This window comes from Gossypium arboreum, chromosome 5 (genome assembly GCF_025698485.1).
Source record: "Gossypium arboreum isolate Shixiya-1 chromosome 5, ASM2569848v2, whole genome shotgun sequence".
NCBI classification, from domain to species: Eukaryota; Viridiplantae; Streptophyta; class Magnoliopsida; order Malvales; family Malvaceae; genus Gossypium; species Gossypium arboreum.
The window spans coordinates 85,801,033-85,825,035 of NC_069074.1; the positions used below are offsets into that span (position 1 = coordinate 85,801,033).

Consider the following 24,003-nt stretch of genomic DNA (forward strand, 5'->3'; position numbering starts at 1 on the left):
TATTCAAATAACTCAACCTTTTTATTGTATATGTGAGTGACTTTTATATTTGAATAAACATGGCTTCCTTCCCCTTAAATCATGGAGAAATCTATTATAAATCTGCAGCTTAAAACACCTTCCCTTAGCTTACACTCTTTTGTGCAAACATTTCCCTTCCATTTGAAAAATAATGGCTTCTAACACTCTCAAGCTCATTGCCATGCTCTCCCTTACTATTTCAATCCTCTTATGTTTGTATCCTCACTCAACCTTCTCATTCGAAATGGAGGATTTCGACGATGAGGAAGAATACGTGCCTGATGAACCTGTCATCATCCCCAACCTTCGATCGAGAAGCCGGTTCTTAAAAACCTCACCAAAGAAAGATAAGATTAGGAAAGGTGCACATTGCGAGCCCGACCCTTATCACAACATATGCAATGGCCTTTCGGTGAACAACGGGACCGGCATCTTGTATTGCTGCAAGACGCATTGTCGTAACGTGCTCCGTGATTGGAACAACTGCGGTGAATGTGGCCACCGGTGCAAGTTCGGGGAACGTTGCTGCGGTGGGGTTTGTACGGATGTTGTTTACAATGTTAACCATTGTGGCGAGTGTGACAAGCAGTGTTCGCATGGAGTTAAGTGTGAATTTGGGTATTGCGGTTATGCTTAGGTTTAATGATTTTTATCAAAATATATTGGCAAATTTACTTGGGGCTTTTTTGATTATGAATAACACTTCGTTATCTATATATTTTTGTATAATGAGGGAAGGATATATGTAGATTATACACATATATTTATCTAAAAACCGAGTTTTATACTCATGTAATTGATTTTAGTCATTGTTTTTATATACGTTATTCTAATTTTATATATGATATTTATTTCAATATTATTAAGAGGATCTCGATTTATTTTTGAGAAACTTTTAAACAATTTCAAGTATTTAAGTTTTTTTTGTAAAGTTATTGATTGAGTCTTAGTTTGGTTTACATGAATATTGTTGTCAATGTAAAAAGATGTGAGTTTGAGTGCGCGTTTAAGTGCGTTGAAACATATTATCATTTTAATTATGGGTTGGTGAGGGACTATGCCTAATTCTAAGAAAAAGGTAAAGTTAAAAGATACAAAATCTAACACATTGAGGGTTAATTGCTAGGAAATGAAATAAGCCTAATACGTTGTATGTTAATTTAGTGATTTAGTAATTTGACAAGCAATAATGTTCGGACTTTACACTTACACTTGGTAGATAACTTATAGATATCACTATTAGGAGGTGCATTTACATATGATTAATGTAAAAACAATGGTGACAGTAAGATTAGATAATATAGCGTAAGGCAAAAAGTAAACTAAATGTATTGCACCCAACTGTCCGTCCAAATCCCACCTTAATTTATTGTGAAGCTAATATTATCGAAGTTTGACGGAATCTCTCCTCATTTAAACTTAGAAAAAGAGAAAGTCAAAGTAAATGGTCTCTATTAGTTTTTGTATTTTTATGGAAGTTAAGAATTTAGTCTTTATACTTTAATTTGATTAACTTTAGTCCATTTACCTTTTGAATTAATCAATTTTAGTTCCCATAATTTTCAAAATTTGAAATTTTAGTCCTAACCCAAACAGTAGCAATTAAATTCATTTGGCTAAATTCAATTGCTAGTCCTATAATATGCATACAATTGTAGATTTAGTCCATATTCTTCAATTGGATCATTCTAAGTCCCTATACTTCTCGTATTTTAAAATTTTAGTCTTGACACAAATGACAGTTGTTAATCCATTAATATGATTTTTAGTTAGTAATACGTGAAATAACAAGCCGTCATGACATTACACATATGATAATACGTTTGCCGTATCATATTTTAAAATTAACAGAATTTAACTTAATGAATTTAATAGTTATCATTTGGTAAGGACTAAAATTTGAAAGTTTGAAAATTATAAAGACTAAAACTAACCAAATTAAAATATAAATATTAAATCTATAATTTTTTTTGTAAAATACAGGACTGATAGCAAAATTTATCCTTTAGCTTTTTACTATAATATGACGACCATGTCTAATTTCTTTATTTTTCAAGATACGTATTTTTACTATCGAGATATCTTTTCTTATTGGCTTTTCTTTTAAACATCTAATAAGGTGACATATACACCTAAGCTTTTTCTTGTATACTTAAAAGTTATTTTGTGTGAATTAAGTTTTAATTTAGTCATATTGATATTATTGTTAGATTCAATTATTTAAACACATTTTTTCGTCTTATTTATGGGGAGAAATTCACACCATCTCATGTTTTAAAAAAGAAGTCAAAAAATTAATAAAAATTTAATCATTTTAAAAAGTGAATGACTAGAAATATCCAATAATGTAATCGATAAAATTTTTTTTAAAAAAAAAATCTCAAGTGTGTTGGTCTTAAGGTTCGGGTCCTCACCACTTTAGATATGATTTAGATTCAAGTTAGGTGAAGTCAGAAATATTTTTTAGTGAGTCCCGGATTATGTTATTTAAAATACAATTACACTATTGTATTGATTTGTATTTTTACAGTTTTTACGACTAAATGAAATATTTTATTATTTTTGGGACAACCTTGGAAGGTTCACTAGATTCTTAAGTTGTTCTACTTTTGGAATGTATTAAAGAATATGGCTTAAAGGCTCAAATACGAATACTATTAATAAGTTCACTTCTTAACCTTTATTTGAAATACAAGTGCTTCCTTATTTTTCATTAAACGAGCGATACACTTCTTCTAAAACCTCTCTTATCAAAATGTTCACGTGGGCATAACTTTCATGCAACTTCTATTATACCCATTATCTATATAATTTACCTCTCATTTTCCTAAGTTCAAGAAAGTCTTAATCTTACTACTCACCATTTTAGCACGTTCATGCCCACTTTCTCTTCATAATTGCTTCCCTTTTAACTCCTTTTTTAAAGATTTATAAATAGAGGTTTGACGTCTCATTTTGGGACTTTTGATTTTTTGGGCAAATTTAACACTTTAAAATTCTCTCTGCAACTTTCTTTTTACACAACAACCACCGTAGCTCTTTTCTTTCTCATCCCTTTATTATGTCTGTCACCACCGCCTACCACAACACTTGCTTTCCAAGGTTTGCTTCGATCTTCCTATCCATTATCTCTCCACGACTTCTCATTTTGCTAGATTGTAACATCTCTTCATCTTACCAAAAAAATCCTTTACAAGACAAAACTATAATTTTACCTTGTATCAACTTATAAATTTATAGATTTTGAGGGTCTAAAATAGAATTTTCTAATTTTACTCGAAAGGCTAAATTCAAAAAGAAATTGTATATTACAGAAGCCTTTTTTTTAATAGAGTTCAACAAAAGAAAAAAAAAATAGTCATATTACTTCTTCTCTAAACATTTGGACTGAGTTTAAATCTTGAAATCATCACCATTAGAATGGTTTTATCTAAATATAAACTCAATCCAACCATAATTATACTCAAACCGTAAAATGAACAAGAACAGTTGTGATTATATATAAAAGACATGCATACTAATCTTCCTCAAACAATGAAAAAAATAATAAACCAAATCAAGGCCCGGTAATCTTTCTATTGAACACTTTGGGTTCTAACCAAGTGAAACTTAAAGGGTGTAAATCAGATACCGATATTCACAAGCCACTTAAATTCAGTTCTTAAAAACTTGAGTTCAACTCAATTATTATTTAGTTGAGTTCAAGCTTGAGTAATTCATGTATAAAAGCAAATAGAATTTAAGTTTTTGTCTTGACTTGCATGGAGTGGTGATTAAAATTTTTGCCAGGCACTTATTTAACATAGGTTTAAATTGTGTTACCTCATCCTTACCCAAAATTATATAAAAAATAGCTTGAAAATATATTTTTTTTTCTAATGTATATTTTTAATTAATATTATAAGAATTAATCTTCAACCCGAATTAAAGTATAAACAATCGAGGTTGACGTTGAAAATGAGGAAAAAGATCTCATTATTCACTACAAAAATGGACCTAATTTAATTTCTTTTAGTATCCGACACTTAAACTTAGTGTCCTAATAACATAACTTGCAATTTTTATCAAAGACTTTTGTATTTGAAAAATATGGCTTCCTTTCCCTAAAATTATGGGGTAATCTATTATAAATTTGCAGCTTAGATTAAACACCCTCCCCACTTTCCCTTAGCCTACACACTTTTGTGCAAAAATTCCCTTCCATTTGAAAAACAATGGCTTCTAACACTCTCTACCTCATTGCCATCCTCTCCCTTACTATTTCAGTCCTCTTATCTTTGCATCCTCAACCAACCTTCTCATTCGTAATGGAAGATTTTGACGACGAAAAAGGATACGTGCTCGATCATCCTGTCATCATTCCTAACATTGGATCGAGAAGCCGGTTCTTAAAGACCTCACCAATGAAAGATAAGATCAGGAAAGGTGCACATTGTGAGCCCGACCCTTCTCTAAACATATGCAATGGCATTTCCACAAACAACGGGACCAGCCTACTGTATTGCTGCAAGACGCATTGTCGTAACGTGCTCAGTGATAGGAACAATTGCGGAGAATGCGGCAACCGATGCATGTTCGGGGAACGTTGCTGTGGTGGAGTTTGTACGGATGTTGTTCACAATGTTAACCACTGTGGCAAGTGTGACAATCAGTGCTCGCCTGGGGTTCAGTGTGACTTTGGGTATTGTGGTTATGCTTAGATTAAGTATTATTATAATGTTATTTTATCAAAATATATTAGCAAATTCAAACAGCTTTCCCTTGGGGCTGTTTTGATTATGAATATGACATCGTTATCTATATGTATTTTGCTATAATGGGGGGAAGGATCTATATATATAATGTAGATCATATATATATATGTATATATTATATATAGATTACATATTTGGGTAAATTCTTCTGTTAGTCCTTGTATTTTGTGAAAGTTATGGATTTAGTCCTTATACTTTAATTTGATCAATTTTACTTCTGTACTATTAGAATTTGTTAATTTTAGTCTTATACTTTTGAATTATGAAACTTTAATATTGACCCAAACAATAGCAATTAAACTCATTTAGTTAAATTCAATTACTAATCTTGTACTATGCATACAATTATAGATTTAATCCATATTCTCCCATCAAATCATTCTAAATCCAAATATTTTTCAAATTTGAACTTTCAATATTGATGTGAATGATAGACATTAATCTATTAACTGAATTTTAAGTGAATAATATGTAGAAATAACAAATTGACATGGCGTTATACATATGATCATATGTTTGCTACATTAGATTTTGGAAAAAAAGTAAAACTTTACTTAATGGATTTAACAATTATCATTTGATGAAGATTGATATTTTAAAATTAAAAAGTACAAAGACTAAAAATGATCAATTTAAAGTTTAAGGATTAAATCCATAAAGTTTACAAAGTACAAAGACTAATAATGGAATTTAACCCATATATTATGTGAAAATGAGTTTTTGTGGATCTTATGGTGCTTGTAATTTTAGTCATTCTTTTTATACATGTTTTACAAAATTTCTTTTTCTTTTCAAGTATACATGTAGGACAATAATCCATATTTATTTGAATAATTTTTTTTAAAATTGAAGTACATGAAAAGTTTTACTTGATGGTGGGTACTTCATCGAAGGATTTTTGACAAACATTAAAATATCACTATTAGTTATGCTCTCTCTCTCTCTCTCTCTCTCTCTCTCTCTCTCTCTCTCTCTCTCTCTCTCTCTCTCTCTCTCTCTCTATATATATATATATATATATATATATATATATATATATATATATATATCACTATTAGTGAAGTATGCATATAACCGAGGGTTGAGGAATCTCCCTCATTCAAACTTAAGGAAAAGAAAAATGAAATTCTATAAAATTAGTTGTCTATATTATGTGTTGTTAGTGGATTTTTTTATAATTTAATTATTTTTAATTTTTAGACGTTTGAAATATATATTTCCATTCTTGGGGTCAATATTTTTTAGTTAATTCCATCGAAAATTAGATGTGAATTATATTTTAAAACGTCTAACACGACATATATACCTTAATTTTTTTCTCAAGCTGTTTGTTTATTCTCTTTTGTTTTGTAGTTATCTTTGGGTTGGTTACTCCTCGCCTTTTTCTCTTTCCTAATTAACTCTTTCTTTCATTTTTCTCCTCATTCATTTCACATGTCTTCTCTCTTTTTAGTTTATAGATCTATCTTGTGGATAGCTTTGCTGTCTTTACAAGTTATGATGTACAAATAACAGTGTCTGTAATCGTTGAAACTCCACCGGTCACCAGCAATTTTTCTTGGAAAGTGGGTGACTCTTTGTTGGCTTCTTAATTTGTTTCTGGTTTCAAAGTATTACAGAATAATAAATGATTTAACAAGTCAGTTTGGACTTGTGTCGCCTTAAGTTTTATATTTTTTTATTTGTTTTCCATTGTTTAATAAGTCATTAATTTAGAAGTTTGTCTACTTTTGTAACACATTTTTTAGTCTTGCTTTTGCAAATGATTTAGAGATGGTTTTGTCACCATCCTCTCCAGTTTGGTGGGTGCTTGGTTCTTTTGTCGATTTTTGTCCACCGCTTTAGATATGACAAGAAATCTCGCCATAGTAACCTACCAGAACAAAGAGCTTAGCATATCCATGATTATAAGTAGTATAAGTGCTCGCCAAACCTGGAAGTTCTCACATTATGTATCGAGGTCGTCTGGGATTCTATTGGATGATCTAAAACATTGCATTCATTGGAATAAGTTCATTGTTTGGATCGACTTAAAGATACGATGTGACTGAAATTCTGTCAGTTGCTAGAGCCAGTATAAGAATCCGCCAAGAGTAGTATCCGTACGTATATCATTTCGAGAAATATATCCAATTTCTATCTTCAAACGGGATTGTGAAATAGGATCTGCATTATGGTGTGAAGTTTATGATCCATTCATCGGGTAGAATATGTATAAGGTGGTTAAGTGTAGAGATGGGCATATAGTTATCTGCCATGAATTAGAAAAGTATCCTTCAAAGTCTGAAAGGAAGTCTAAAATCTTCAAGTAGAGGAATTCATCAACAACATTAAAGGTAATATTGGTTGAGACTCACTAAGTTTCGATGAACTTACAGGCGTCTATTTGTAATGTAAGTTCTTGGAATTGGACCAACACACTAAAAGGGACCAGGCTAGGATTAAGCCAAGGTGATCATTCATAAAGTGATATTATGCATAAAGAGGGGCACTCGTAGGAATATGACAAATAGTATATTACGCCATGATTAAGTCTGTTTTACAAAAAAAATTGAAGTTGTAATGTCTTATATTGTTTTTGAGAATCTATTGTAATTGATAAATGTTTCCTTCAAAATCCTTTGACTTAGAAAAGAAAATAAATAAATAAGAGGTATGTTCAATATGAATTTCGCCTGTTGTAATAGTTTGTTAAGTATTTAAGAATGGTGGCATCTTATATCCAGGTCTGGTGAATCGGGTCAGGTATAGGGTGCTGCAACTTCAACACAAAATTATAATTAAACTAATATAAATCTAATAATTAACTAAGAATAGATAAGATAATCATTAACATAATAAAATAAAATAAAAAAAGTAGAAAAAAAACTAATTTAATAATTCAACTTGTAAAAAAGCTGCAATGTATGAAATCTTTTCTAATTATATAACTAAATGCAATATTGTACTTAAAAACTCACATAAATCTGCCACAACGAGAATTTGGTGTCACGATCCAACAACGGAATATAATATTTCATTGTCGTCATTATCGTGATCGAGACATGTAACTCAAAAAGCTCTGATACCAGTTTGTTAAAAATTGAATCGATAATGACAATGTAGAAAGATCGCAAATAAAAAGAAAGAAAAATAGAACACACAGATTTTATTTGGAAACCCTTTCGAGAAAAACCACAGGCAGAGGAGAAGAAAATTCACTAATGTCGAATTCGAATAATACAAGAGGAGTTTCGACTACATCTATTTATAGGTTGAAAAAGCCTAATTCTAATCAATGTAAAATATATTATGCTAATAAATGCTAAATATATTATACTACTAAATCTTTTAGAAAGAAAATATATATTGTTTAACTTGACTTGCAAGCAATCTCTTAGAATTTAGGTCACACAACTCTAACACTTAATCTTGGATGGATATAGTTCATTTCAAGGGCCATTGAGATTTGATCTTGAAAGTGAGTTTGGTGAGTTGATTGCTTAAGAATTTGATTTTGATTCAAGGTCCTTTAAAACTTGATGTTGAACCAATGAAGTTCACTTCAAGGGTTGTTGATACTTGATATTGAAAAATGAGATTGATCTATCTCATGCCGTAGGAACTGGATTGGAGAGACTTTTGATCCAAGGTTCTTCGAGACTTAGTCTTGAATGGATGATTCTGTTTCAAGGGCCTTCTATACTTGATGTTGAAAATGGGTTTTGACCTTCTTTATTTAGTAGAATAAGATTTGAGAGCAACATTTTTGACAATTCTTCAGAATTTCTTCTAGTCCTTTTATTTATTTATAGGTTATTGAGATTTTGTAGATATCTTCTAGTCTTCAAAATCTTCTCTTCAGTGAATTTATGCACTTCGTGAAGTTGTGTTTAGTAACTTGAAGGTGATTGTAGCACCCCAAACCCGGCCCAGAAGTTATGGCCGGATCCGGCATGCCACATTAAAAACGTAAAAAAAAATCCATTCTAAGTCCAGAAAATCGTACTTAATGTTCAAAAGATTAATTCATTAAGGGTTAAAGTGAATGGAAGTCATGCACCGTAGGAAACCGGAAAGAGGTGGTGAGTCCATCGGACTGCTTAAGTACCAAGCTCCCTTCGGATCCAATCCTAGACATGCATACTGCCATTGCCACACCTTAACGTCATGGATATTTCTAGGAAACCGATTTGATTAAGTCATTTTTAGGAAAAGTGATTAATTTTGGAAAATACTTTCATTGCGGAAGCTTTGCTTGTTGTGGTGTTATTTTGAAATCAACTGTTGTTTTTGAAAACGCGCCCTAAAGCTATCCAGTTTCAACAGTTAAAATAAGTAATACCTATCTTAGTAATACATATTAAAACCATCAAAATTAAATAAGCGGCCTTATTACATTTAAAAGCCCAAAACCTCAAACGTAATTAAAAGGATGTCCAGTTCACCAGAAGAAAATCAAACTTTCAGAACGGGTGGCCACTCAGAATTCCCTCACGACTCTAAGCCCACTATGGTTGGGGATTTCTGCGTGGATGAAAATAAAAGGGTGAGTTTGGGAAACTCGATGTGTAAGGAAAACCCATTCAAAGTCCAAGTCACTCAAGCCCATTGGGCCTAAGCCCATTCAGTAATAGTGGTATGGGCCGAGCCCTTTTCAGATTACAATAAACGGGCCTTAGCCCTTATTCAGATAATGAAGATGGCCCATAGGCCCATTTCAAAATACATGCAACATCAATAACATATGCAAGCCCATTTGGGTAATAGTGATATTGGGCCAAAGCCCTTTTCAGATTACAATAAACCGAGCTTTAGCCCTTATTCAGATAATGATGATGGCCCATAGGCCCATTTCAAAATACATGCAACATCAAGAACATATGCAAGCCCATTTGGGAGACTACTCAACCCACCAACCACTACACTCCACCCGTACCACCATACACTCCATGTGGGAATAGCTCAACCCACCCAAATTTAACACTCCACATTCTTGCACCTTGTCAGCTCGATTATCAATAATTGAGGCAAAGCCTCCAAGACGTGGACAAGCTACTTTCAGATTTCCTCCGTCAATATCCCATCCCATGCATCGATAATAACAACATGGCATGCGAGAAATAACAACAATCAAACATGCATTTAGGTCAATTTAACCTAGGGTTATTTCGGTAATTTATCTACTAGGGGTAAAACGTAAATTTTCCACTTTTTAAAGGTATTTCAAGAATTTATCTATTTTAGGATTTTCATGCATATTCCTACTTTTCACGTACTAACGTAATCACGCATCGAGGGTTCTTACCTAATTGGGCCCGTTGGCCCATCATTCCAATTTTGGCCCATTAAGCCCAAAAATATCAAGGGCATAGAAATCATGCACTTTGCGTCCAAACATTGAGCTTACCAAAATATTAATCGATTTACCTCACGAGCATTCGCACACTCGCAAATCTACAAAATATCGGTTTTGCATTTGCTTTTTGGCTTTTGCCGATCTAGACTAAGAAAGAGGGTGTTAGTTACACACTGCTTGCGACGATATCTTGTTTAAATCCACACACGAACCGCCTACAATTGGATTACTAACACGTTAATCTAACTATTCAAATAGAAACTACGTATTAACCCCTTACAATATTCGGCCAACCACACCTACAGATCATAGTAAGCATATAAGAAAACAATAAGTAACTCATTAACAAATTTTTGTCAATGTTTACCACATAATCATAATTTCACTGCAAGTTGTCTTCCTGAGCAACAGTCACTAAATCATTTATAACTGGAGCTACGAAACTCCAAATCAAGTTTCGTTAATTTTCCTTGAAAATAGACTCATATATCTTCTATCTATAAAAATTTCAGAATTTTTGGTTTGTCCAATCAATACCAGAGTTTTCTCAAAGTTTCGCATGTTTCACTGTTTGACTAATCTGACCACTCTTCATTACGAATCAAATTTCTCATTGTACAGAATTCAAAATATGTTTTCCTTTATTTCATTTGAAACTAGACTCAACAAACTTTAATTACATAATTTATTCAGCTTCTAATTCATCTCCCATAATTTATGGTGATTTTCCAAAGTCACGTTACTGCTGCTGTCTCAAGCAGATTTATTACCAAATCACTCTTTCACACATACCTTGCATGCATGTTATTTAAACATGTATATCACCAATCAATCATCACATATCTATGATTTTACTTAAGTATAATCTCCATTTCATCATTTTAAAGCACAACATGTTAGCTGGTTTTTCCCTTTAACATCTAAGGCACATGCATGCTCATTTGTTTGGCTCAACTTCACCTATCTTCCATTTTTCATCAAAAGAACATGAAACAACAACCATTTCCTTCATTTTAATTCATGACTAAATGCTCACAACACAACTAAAAATCAAAATATACTTCAAGAGTTAAGGTAGAATCAAGAAGAACTCATGAACCTCAAAATAAAAGCAAGGTACCAAGAACTTACCTTCAATTTTCCTCCTCCTAATAACCGAATACTCAAGAGCTTTCTCCTCTCCTTTCTCTTCTCTAACTTTCAGCTATGATGAACAAAGATGGACAAAACTTTGTTCTTTTCACCCCTTTTTCTTTTAATAAAACTTCATATTTCATCCATTTAATTCTTTAATACAAAAGACATGAAATTCTTATCATGAAACATTTACTTAACCCATTATCATGAAACATTTACCTAACCCATTATCATGGAACATTTACCTAACCTATTATCAATTTGTATCAATTTGTACCATAAATTATGGATATCAAGTGCACATTTTGTCTACAACAACATGATGGCTGACCACTTCATGTAAAATGGGAGGTTTGTCATGCAAATCCTCCTATTTTGCACTCTTATTTATTTGGCTACTTCAATTTAGCCTATAGCATTTTCAAACATCTTCACATAGGTCCTATTTCATAATTTCACTCCCTTTTTTCTTATGGAACAAAAATTAACTAAAATTACCGGGTTCTATCTTAAGCTTGGGCCTTCTAGAGGCCCACTAACATAATTAAACCTATGCCAACATTCATAGGATTCCCGAAAATTGGGGCGTTACAACTCTACCCTCCTTAAAGAAATTTCGTCCTCGAAATTTACCTAATCCAAACAGATGAGGGTATTGCTGTTGTATCGTCTCTTCTGGCTCCCAGACTCAGAAGTTTCCCCTTCTTTAACTTGTTGAAAACAAGCGACCAAAGACTCTTCGTTCAACTGTTTTTCCTTAATCTGATCCACCCAGGTTGGCCTCACTTGCAACTCACCAATGACTTCCATCATCATATGACTCGCAGACGAGCAAACATTGCTCTTAGATCAGGTACAGCTCTACGACTTAGAGCATCGGCTACCACATTAGCCTTGCTTGGGTGATACTCGATCGAACAGTCATAATCCTTAAGCAACTCAATCCATCTCCTTTGCCTAAGGTTCAGCTCCTTCTGAGTCAATAAATACTTAAGATTCTTATGGTCAGTGTATATAATACACCTTTCTCCGTACAAGTAATGTCTCCAAATCTTAAGTGCAAATATCACTGCTGCCAACTCTAAATCATGAATCAAATAGTTTCCCTCATGAGGCTTAAGCTATCGTGATGCATATGCAACCACCTTACCCTCTTGCATTAACACGCAGCCTAAACCCACGTGTGATGCATCACTGTACACAGTAAAATCCTTCCCAAACTCCAGTTGAATTAACACAGGTGCTTCAGTCAGAACTTTCTTCAACTTCTCAAAAGCTTCTTACTGCTTCTTAGTCCATACAAATGGTACTCCTTTCCTTATGAGTTTTGTTAGAGGTGATGCCATCACAGAAAAACCTTCTACAAACCTTCTGTAGTATCCTGCCAGTCCTAGGAAACTCCGTATTTCCAACACTGACCTAGGTGGCTTCCATTCCAAAATCGCTTCAATTTTCCGAGGGTCCACCTTAATCTCCTCAGCAGAGACCACATGTCCTAAGAAGGTTACCTCCCTCAACCAAAATTCACACTTGCTGAACTTCGCAAAGAGTTCCTTCTCCCTTAACACTCGCAACACTATACGAAGATGCTCATCATGTTTCGCTTCGCCAGAATATACCGTGATATCGTCAATAAAGACGACTCTGAACCGATCTAAAATGGTTGGAATACACGATTCATCAGATCCATAAATGCTGCAAGAGCGTTCATCAGTCCAAATGGCATAACCAGAAACTCGTAATGACCATACCGAGTCCTGAATGCTATTTTATGGATATCTGCCTCCTTGACCCTTAACTGATGATATCCAGATCGAAGGTCGATCTTGGAAAATACAGAAGCTCCTAAGCTAGTCGAACAGATCATCAATCCTTGGCAGTGGATATTTATTCTTAATCGTCAGTTTGTTCAACTGGCGATAATCAATGCACATCCGCATCGTACCATCCTTCTTTTTCACGAATAGCACCGGTGCTCCCCATGGAGACACGCTTGGCCTAATAAAGTCCCTATCCAACAACTCTTGAATTTGAGCCTTTAACTCCACTAACTCCTTCGATGCCATCCTATACGGTGCGATGGACACGGCGCCGCCTGTGCAACAAATCTATTCCAAACTCAACTTCTGGTTCGGAGGCAATCCTCGAAGCTCCTCCTAAAAACATCTTGGAACTCCTTTACGGTCCTAACCTTATCCATCGCGCCCCTCCTCTTCTAACCGACTTACAAATGCCAAATAGACCTCACAACCTTCCGAATCCACTTTTCGGCTCTTAATGCCGACACCACATTGGACAAATAATCCTTCGCTCACCTATCACCATAACCTCCTCATCCTTTGTGGTCCTTAACACCATTCGCTTAGCAAGACAATCCGAGTCGCTTTATGCTTAACAAGCCGTCCATTCCCAAAATGAGATCAAACTCTCCGAACGGTAACTCCATCGATCTCCGTGGAAAATGTTACCTTGAGTTTCTAAGGGTACATCCCTATACGCTTTGTCTACCCTAACCGAAAGTGACCTAAAGGACTTAGTACAGATACCCCACTCACAATCTCCTCGAGCGGTCCAAGTTGTCCATAATCCGCTTCGTGGCCTTCAACCAATATTCCTCCACATTCGGGCTATACCGACACGCCTTAACGATCTCCGCTCCGTTAGTCTTGAGTCATTCAAAATCGATCCTCGAATTTCGTTGCGAACTTGTCCCAGAACCCTTTCCGAACACGAAGCATTGCTGCGATAGAGCATCATCCTCGGTACCGCGATCATGAGACTCTACCTCTATTATCGGTGGTACCGGTGCATCCACCGCAGTATATGTCTCAAGACGAAGATCTCGCCGAGCACTTACTCGGCCACGCCCACGGCCTCTTGTACTCATATCGTATTATCTTGATTACTAATTTTATGCATCAATTAATATTCCAATGTTTATTAGAGATGTTTTATGAATCGACAATAGTTGAGAGTTTGTTTTCGCAGAATCAAGTCTAGCTACGATTCATCTCTTATCGATTTTCCTATGGTTTCAGATCATCCTATCTAGAGTATCCTAATAGGGTTTCATGCATGACAGATAATTTAGGAAAATATTCGAAAAATTCGAATACTTACAGACTTGAGCCGAGATTGAATGCCACCTTCTAAAGATCTAAATTTTGAAAATCGCTTTTTTCGCATTCTTTATAAAATTTTCGCTTTCAAAAATCTTTGTTTTTGTAAACCCATTCCACAGAGTTGTTGTAATCGGGCTCGATACCACTAAATGTAGCACCCCAAACCCGACCAAGTTATGGCTTGATCCGCATGCCACATTAAAACGTAAAAAAATCCATTCTAAGTCCGTAAAATCGTATTTAATGTTCAAAAGATTAATTCATTAAGGGTTAAAGTGAATGGAAGTCGCACCGTAGGAAACCGGAAAAGAGGTGGTGAGTCCATCGGATCGCTAATACCAAGCTCCTTCGGATCCAATCCTAGACATGCATACTGCCATTGCCACACCTTAACGTCATGGATATTTCTAGGAAACCGATTTGATTAAGTCATTTTTAGGAAAAGTGATTAATTTTGGAAAATACTTTCATTGCGGAAGCTTTGCTTGTTGTCGTGTTATTTTGAAATCAACTGTTGTTTTTGAAAACGCGCCCTAAAGCTATCCAGTTTCAACAGTTAAAATAAGTAATACCTATCTTAGTAATACATATTAAAACCATCAAAATTAAATAAGCGGCCTTATTACATTTAAAAGCCCAAAACCTCAAACGTAATTAAAAGGATGTCCAGTTCACCGTAAGAAAATCAAACTTTCGAGCGGGTGGCCACTCCAATTCCCTCACGCCCAAGCCCACTATGGTTGGGGATTTCTTGCGTGGATGAAAATAAAAGGGTGAGTTTGGGAAACTAAGTGTAAGGAAAACCCATTCAAAATCCAAGTCACTCAAGCCCATTGGGCCTAAGCCCATTCAGTAATAATGGTCTTGGGCGAGCCCTTTTCAGATTATAATAAACCGGGCCTTAGCCCCTTATTCAGATAACAGTATGGCCCATAGGCCCATTTCAAAATACATGCAACATCAATAACATATGTAAGCCCATTTGGGTAATAGTGATACTGGGCCAAAGCCCTTTTCAGATTACAATAAACTGAGCTTTAGCCCCTTATTCAGATAACAAGATGGCCCATAGGCCCATTTCAAAATACATGCAACATCAAGAAACATATGCAAGCCCATTTGGGAGACTACTCAACCCACCAACCACTACACTCCACCCGTACCAGCCATACACTCCATGTGGGGAATAGCTCAACCCACCCAAATTAACACTCCACATTTGCTGACCTTTTCGCTCGCTTATCAATAAATTGAGGCAAAGCCTCCAAGACATGGACAAGCCACTTTCAAGATTCCTCCGTCAATATCCCAGGTCCATGCATCGATAATAACAACATGGCATGCAAGAAATAACAACATCAAACATGCATTTAGGTCAATTTAACCTAGGGTTATTTCTAATTTATCTACTAGGGTAAACCGTAAATTTTCCACTTTTAAAGGTATTTCAAGAATTTATCTATTTTAGGATTTTTCATGCATATTCCTACTTTTCACGTACTAATGTAATCACGCATCGAGGGTTCTTACCTAATTGGGCCCGTTGGCCCATCATTCCAATTTTGGCCCATTAAGCCCAAAAATATCGAGGGCATAGAAATCATGCACTTTGCGTCCAAACATTGAGCTTACTAAAACATTAATCGATTTACCTCACGAGCATTCGCACACTCGCAAATCTACAAAATATCGGTTTTGAGATTTCGCTTTTTGGCTTTTGCCGATCTAGACTAAGAAAGAGGGTGTTAGTTACACACTGCTTATGCGACGATATCTTGTTAAATCCACACACGAACCGCCTACAATTGGATTACTAACACGTTAATCTAACTATTCAAATAGAAACTACGTATTAACCCCTTACAATATTCGGCCAACCACACCTACAGATCATAGTAAGCATATAAGAAAACAATAAGTAACTCATTAACAAATTTTTGTCAATGTTTACCACATAATCATAATTTCACTGCAAGTTGTCTTCCTGAGCAATAGTCACTAAATCATTTATAACTGGAGCTACGAAACTCCAAATCAAGTTTCGTTAATTTTCCTTGAAAATAGACTCATATATCTTCTATCTATAAAAATTTCAGAATTTTTGGTTTGTCCAATCAATACCAGAGTTTTCTCAAAGTTTCGCATGTTTCACTGTTTGACTAATCTGACCACTCTTCATTACGAATCAAATTTCTCATTGTACAGAATTCAAAATATGTTTTCCTTTATTTCATTTGAAACTAGACTCAACAAGCTTTAATTACATAATTTATTCAGCTTCTAATTCATCTCCCATAATTTATGGTGATTTTCCAAAGTCACGTTACTGCTGCTATCTCAAGCAGATTTATTACCAAATCACTCTTTCACACATACCTTGCATGCATGTTATTTAAACATGTATATCACCAATCAATCATCACATATCTATGATTTTACTTAAGTATAATCTCCATTTCATCATTTTAAAGCACAACATGTTAGCTGGTTTTTCCCTTTAACATCTAAGGCACATGCATGCTCATTTGTTTGGCTCAACTTCACCTATCTTCCAATTTTCATCAAAAGAACATGAAACAACAACCATTTCCTTCATTTTAATTCATGACTAAATGCTCACAACACAACTAAAAATCAAAATATACTTCAAGAGTTAAGGTAGAATCAAGAAGAACTCATGAACCTTAAAATAAAAGCAAGGTACCAAGAACTTACCTTCAATTTTCCTCCTCCTAATAACCGAATACTCAAGAGCTTTCTCCTCTCCTTTCTCTTCTCTAACTTTCAGCTATGATGAACAAAGATGGACAAAACTTTGTTCTTTTCACCCCTTTTTCTTTTAATAAAACTTCATATTTCATCCATTTAATTCTTTAATACAAAAGACATGAAACTCTTATCATGAAACATTTACCTAACCCATTATCATGAAACATTTACCTAACCTATTATCATGGAACATTTACCTAACCTATTATCAATTTGTATCAATTTGTACCATAAATTATGGATATCAAGTGCACATTTTGTCTACAACAACATGATGGCTGGCCACTTCATGTAAAATGGGAGGTTTGTCATGCAAATCCTCCTATTTTGCACTCTTATTTATTTGGCTACTTCAATTTAGCCTATAGCATTTTCAAACATTTTCACATAGGTCCTATTTCATAATTTCACTCCCTTTTTTCTTATGGAACAAAAATTAACTAAAATTACCAGGTTCTATCTTAAGCTTGGGCCTTCTAGAGGCCCACTAACATAATTAAACCTATGCCAACATTCATAGGATTCCCGAAAATTGGGGCGTTACAGTGATCCTTTTTTTAAAGGCGATCAATCGAGTAAAAGAGAATTTTTATAGAATATATATAACTTATTTATCCAAGTGATCAACGATAATTAAGCTTTCTTATTTATTGTTTATCACATATTACTTTAATAATGATATTGTTGGGGCCCAATTTTGGCCCGAGTACAAACCAAGCTCCAACCCCAATTAAACCAAATCAACCCACCCTAAAAATAAAGAAATTAAAACAACCCAAAACCCAATTACAAAATCAGACCCCAGCCGAAATAAATTAAACCAAAAATTAAGACCCAAACTTAAACCTAAACCCAACAGCCCACAACATTTTCAGAAAAAAACAAAACAAAAAAAACCTAGCCCCATAACCCTAGTGCCGCCCCTAACCTCTGCCACCAGCTGCCATGGCAGCACCTCCACTGGCCACGCCTGCAACACGCCACCGCCCTTGTCACCGTCCAACTTGCACCTGCAAATACAGAGAAAATAAATTAAAAAAAGAACAAGTTGTAAAATGGCTATAAAAGCCATCTAAAACCATTGTAAAAGGGGACATTTTTTTGAATACAAAAAAGAAAACAGATTCAAACAAAAAAAACAAAGCAAGCAAATCAAAAACAAATTCATCGAGCAAAGGTTTTTTTTAGTTTGCTTTTCTCTTCATTTTTTCATTTGAATACATATATATATTTCTTTTACTTTTCTTTAAAAAAAAGCATATATACAGACATATATAAAATATAAGAGAAAAAATACCTTTTTTGAACTTCCGGCCATTGTGTGTGGTGGCCGGCGATGGCGGCGAAGGCGGTGGGCCACGGCGGCGATCGGCCGGATTCCTTGCCGGACTTTCAGCCCCTTCAGAGAAAAACAAGAGAGGGGAGAAGTTTTTTTTGAAAAAGTGTTAAAAGTGATTTTTTTAAAAAAAATTTGGCCTTAAATAGACCTCCAAAACGACGTCGTTTTGAGTAGGCCTTTTAGGCACCAAAACGACATCGTTTTGACCTGGACCAGACCGACCCGACCCGAATTGCCTAGGATCCGCGCGTTTTTTTTGCAAATGGGTTATTTTTGCTTTTAGCCCTTTCGCTTTTCTATTGTTTTACAATTAAGTTTATTTTATTTCTAATTTTGCCCTAGAATGTTGCTTTGATTGCATTTTAGCCCCGCGTAAAGTGCTACGTTTTGGGGGGCGGGGATATTTTTCTTTTTGGTCCTCCCTTGTTATCCGCACGCCCAAATAGGTCCTTTTCTTTGTACTTTTATTATTTTAAGTTCAATTTAGTCCTTTTCGTTACTTTTGTTATTTTATTATCAATTAAATATATTATTAATATTAGTATTATACTTGTATTTATATTTATTTTATTCAAACACTATTATTATTGCTATTTCATTATTATTTCTATTCTGTCATTATTACTATTTTTTTGTATTATTATCATTATCTGTTATTATTATCTTAGTATTAAACTAATTAATTTCATATTGTTATTATTATATTATATATTTTCTTTTTTGTGTTCATTTACTTATTACTTTATTATTAATTAATTTAGTATTATTTATTATTATTATCCTTATTAACATGTCATCATTTTATTATTAATATATATGATTATTACTCTTGTTTACATATTATTATTTTCTACTTTGACTTGTTGTGTCATCATTATTATTATTATTATTATTATTATTATTATTATTATTATTATTATTATTTTCATATATATTAGCATTTACATTATCGTTATTATTACTATTATTAATACTCTTATTATTACTACTATTTTTATTCCTTCTATTATTTATTATCGATATATTATTATTATTATTATTATTATTATTATTATTATTATTATTTTTTTTTTTTATTTAACATATTATTATTATTACTAATTTTATTATCATTATTACTATTGTATTATTATTACTATTTTATTTTCATCTATATTGATTTTCTTATTACTTATTTATTTATATTTTCGATATTATTGTATTTTAAACATTATATCTATATTATTATTTCACTATTGTTATATTTTTCATATTATTATCATCATCACTATTATTATCTTTTTAAATAGTTTCACATAATATTTATTTACCACTAGTTTCTTTATTTTCAAATACTTTTAGCTTATTTATTATTTCTCTCTTATTTCTTTTAGCTCATCTGTTTTATTTTGTTTTTGCTTTTATCGCTATCGTTCACATTCGCGTTTATATTCCTTCTGTCATTCCTGTCAATACCGAAATTTGTATTTGTTTATGCATTCTTTATTATCTCCTTTCATTACGAATTTATGTTTTATCCAACCCAATATTAATTCTTTCATAAAGGCAATATTTCGTATTTAGAAATTCGAGAAAATCATGCCCTAACTTACTGGGTTTCAATTTTTCTCGTTTAACCTAAATAACGGAATATTCTTTTAAACCGCAATACGTGTTTTTGAATAAAAAGGTTTACTCTCAAAGGTACGAAGTGTTGTGCCCCAACTTACTGGGTATGACAGCTTATTACCTCGAGATAAGATTTTGGTAAACAAAGGCAATATCCGGTATTTAGAAGTTCGAGATATCGTGCCCTAACTTACTATGTTTCAATTTTTCTCGTTTACTCTAAATAATCGAATACCCTTTTAAAAAGTTAAAATGCACGAACTTCAAATAAAAGTCAAGCTCATTCTCAAAAGTTCGAGATGTTGTATTCTAACTTATTGGATGTGACATTTTATTATTTCGAGATGAGAAGGTCTTTAACATTCGAGTTTTTTTACAAAAAGAGGGATCGTATTTCAAAGTCTTTTAAGTTTTGAATTTTCGACACTAAGACACTAATTAATCAACTAGGTACCAATTTTTGGGCGTATCAAGGGTGCTAATGCTTCCTCGCGCGTAACCGAATCCCGAACTCATTTCTGATTTCCGTAGACAAAAAATTATCGTTTTAGTAAATCTTAACTTTTATTAAAATGATTAATTTGAGGTGACCCGATCACACCTCCTCAAAAAGGATTGGTGGCGACTCCCATTTTTTGTTTTTGTTTCCAAAACTTAAGTCGATTCCCGCTTTTCAAAAAAATGGTTTCGACAGATATCATACGAGATATCATCGTAGCCAACAAAATAATTTGTGTTTGAACATGAAGCATTACAATTTATTTGAAAAATTCTTCCTATACAAATGCTGTCTCAAGATTTAATCATGTATATAATATTTTTAAATGTGAAATTGTGATTTGCTTTTGAATCACAATTTTATGTGCACATTGAACTTGATTATATTGAAAGTTTTTGACGTCATCCTTTGTTCAATAAGAATTGCCATGATGACAGGAACATTGTATTGAAAAACCCAACTAATTTAGCAAGCTCATGGTTTTGTACTTGAACATGAACTAAGCTAATCCCACTCAATTTGACTTTCTTTGGATATTAGGTTTAATTGTTAATTGATTAAGAATTAAGCTTTATTCACTTAAAGTCTGAGTAGGAGTTATAGCCCCATGAGATTTGTCAATTATACAAATTTAGCATACTTGGGTCATTGAAATGCACCAATTCAAAGTTGCGTACTTCTAGATAAAATCTACTCTTAGGGCAAGAATTTATTAAAGGTCCCTAGCCATACACCGAGTATCCATGCATTATAAATTGCTATCTTCCAAATGTTACCATGCCCTCACATGCATACTTTGACATGCATTATTTTGCATGTGTTTCATGCGATTTCGCTTTTTGTTTAACATCCAAATAACTTATGCATCAAAAGTTGGATATAAGATCGATATTCGATATTCCAAAATTAGAACACCAAGATATTTCATATATCTGGTGTGGAACATCAAGAGTCAAGCACCAAGACAGCTCATATGTTAGTTTGGAGCATCGAGATATCTCTTTGTTAGAAGCTCCATATACTATTTGTTTATGGTTGATTTAGTTCCTCTATTATAATTGGATTGTTTTTAAGCTTTATTTTCCGAAATGTGTATATTCAATATTTTCACCAATATTTTCTTTAGTTCCAGAGGCAAATTTAGGGGCTTCGGCCTCCCATAAAATGAAAAATTATTGTTTTGACCCTTTAGAAAATTTTAAAATTTTAAATTAATAAAAGTAAACTTGCACTTTGGCCCCTCTAAAATTATGAAAATTTAATTTAATCTTTTAAAAAATATAAAGATATAAACTATTAAAAGTTAAAATTTCATTTCGGCCCCCTAAACAAATTTTCTGGCTGTTCATTTAAATCTTTTGAGGTTTCTTAAAAATTTATTTTAGGGTAAATTACAAGAATAGTCACTCAACTATTCAGTTCATTCTATTTTCGTCACCCCACTATTATTTTTTTGTTTTAGTCACTTAACTTTTCAAAATTAGATATTTTAGTCACTCTTTTGTTAGATGCTTAATGAAGTCTAACATGGGTTTTATTTCATTGGACTAATAACAAATTTAGCCCTACAATGTTTACAAGATTTGTCATTTTAATCCTAATTATAAAAATTTTAAAAAGTAAAAAGTAGATATAAATTTTAAATATTTGAAAAACAAAAAATAACAGTATTTTTAAGAAATTTGTACCCAAAATGAATTTCAATAGTATTTCCTCTTTGTTCTTTCTTTCATTCAATGACAAATTTGAAAATATCAAGTGTCACGTCCTTAAATGCTATTTATGTAGCAAAAAGTAAAGTCGTTGAAGTTGATGTCATCAATCCAATCATTTTTCTAGGTTTATAAATTTGTTAATTTTGAGCTTTTTTCTAGATTTTGATTAGGCATTTGAGCAAACAATACAATAAAAGAAAAAAAGGCACTAAATTAAAAGAGATTGAACCTAAAAAATAGCTTTAACTTATGGGTTTTCATGTGTTTGGTTGATGAGAAAATGAGAATGGTTGATGGGAGAAAGTAAATATAAATTTTAAAAATTAAATATAAAAATATTTTTAAGATTGTTTAAATATGTTTTATAATTTTTAGAATTGGGACTAAAATGACAAATCTTTTGAACATTCAAGGCTAGACTTGTTGAAAGTTTTAGATTTAGATCAAATTGATAGAATTTGTAAATATTGGACGGCTAAATTTGTTATTAGGCTAATAAAAAAACCCATATTAGACTTTTATTAAACGACAAGAGTGACTAGAATATTTAATTTAGAAAAGTTGAGTAACTATATAAAAAAAATTAATAGTTGGGTGACCAAAATAGAACAAATTAAATAGTTAGGTGACTATTTTTGTATTTTACCCATTATTTTAACCTTATAATTAATTTCTAAAAATATGATAATTTGTGTCTACCTTCCCATTATAAGAATTCAACCCCAACCCGAGTATAAACAATTACTATTTTTAGCAAAGACTTTTGTACTTGAAGAACATGGCTTCCTTTCCCTAAATTTATGGGGTAATCTAGTATAAATATGCAGCTTAAATGAAACACCCTCTCCACCTTCCCTTAGCTTATACTCGTTTGTGCAAATATTCCCTTCCATTTGATAAACAATGGCTTCTAACACTCTCAACCTCATTGCCATCCTCTCCCTTACTATCTCAATCCTCTTATCTTCGTATCCTCAACCAGCCTTCTCAATCCAAATGGAAGATTTCGATGGCGAAGAAGAATATGTGCTTGATCATCCTGTCATTATCCCTAACCTTCGATCAAGAAGCCGGTTCTTAAAAACCTCGCCAACGAAAGATAAGATCAGGAAAGGTGCCGATTGTGATCCCCACCCTTCTCTAAACATATGCAAGGGCATTTCAAAGAAACAACGGGACCGATCTCAGATTGCTGCAAAACGCATTGTCGTAACGTGCTTAGTGATCGGAACAATCTGCGGAAAATGCGCAACCGGTGCAAGTTCGGGCAACGCGTTGTGCGGTGGAGTTTGTACTAATGTTGCTAACAATGTCAACCATCTGCGCAAGTGTGGCAATCGAGGCTCGTCTGGAGTTCAGTGATAATGGATTTTGTGGTTATGCTTAGATTTAAGTATTATAATGGTTTTATCAAAATATATTTGCCAATCGAAAAAGCTTTGTCTAGGGCCGCTTTGATTATGAATAACACTTCGTTATCTATATGTATTTTTGTATAATGGGGAGAATATATATACATTATACACATATATTATGGTGCAGAATTGATTTTAGTCATTATTTTTATATATGTTATATGATATTTTCTTTTAAATTTTAAGTAGACATACTCTCTATTTATTTGTTAAATTTTTTGGTGTGACAATTTGAAATTATAAAAAATACTCGCTCGGTATCCATGTAATGAAATGACATTGTAAT

At 33.1% G+C, this 24,003-nt stretch overlaps 3 protein-coding genes across 3 annotated transcripts; all 3 read left to right on the forward strand.

Moving 5' to 3' along the window:
- The first annotated feature begins 265 nt into the window (after nucleotides 1-265).
- LOC108458796 (protein GRIM REAPER) lies at nucleotides 266-658 on the forward strand. Its single transcript, XM_017758192.1, has one exon. The coding sequence runs from the start codon at nucleotides 266-268 to the stop codon at nucleotides 656-658; it is 393 nt and encodes a 130-aa protein (XP_017613681.1).
- A 3,522-nt stretch (nucleotides 659-4,180) lies between these two features.
- On the forward strand, nucleotides 4,181-4,984 carry LOC108458795 (protein GRIM REAPER-like). Its single transcript, XM_017758191.2, has one exon. The coding sequence runs from the start codon at nucleotides 4,236-4,238 to the stop codon at nucleotides 4,719-4,721; it is 486 nt and encodes a 161-aa protein (XP_017613680.1). The 5' UTR covers nucleotides 4,181-4,235; the 3' UTR covers nucleotides 4,722-4,984.
- An 18,221-nt stretch (nucleotides 4,985-23,205) lies between these two features.
- On the forward strand, nucleotides 23,206-23,664 carry LOC108458794 (protein GRIM REAPER-like). Its single transcript, XM_017758190.2, has one exon. The coding sequence runs from the start codon at nucleotides 23,206-23,208 to the stop codon at nucleotides 23,662-23,664; it is 459 nt and encodes a 152-aa protein (XP_017613679.2).
- The last annotated feature ends 339 nt before the right edge of the window (nucleotides 23,665-24,003 follow it).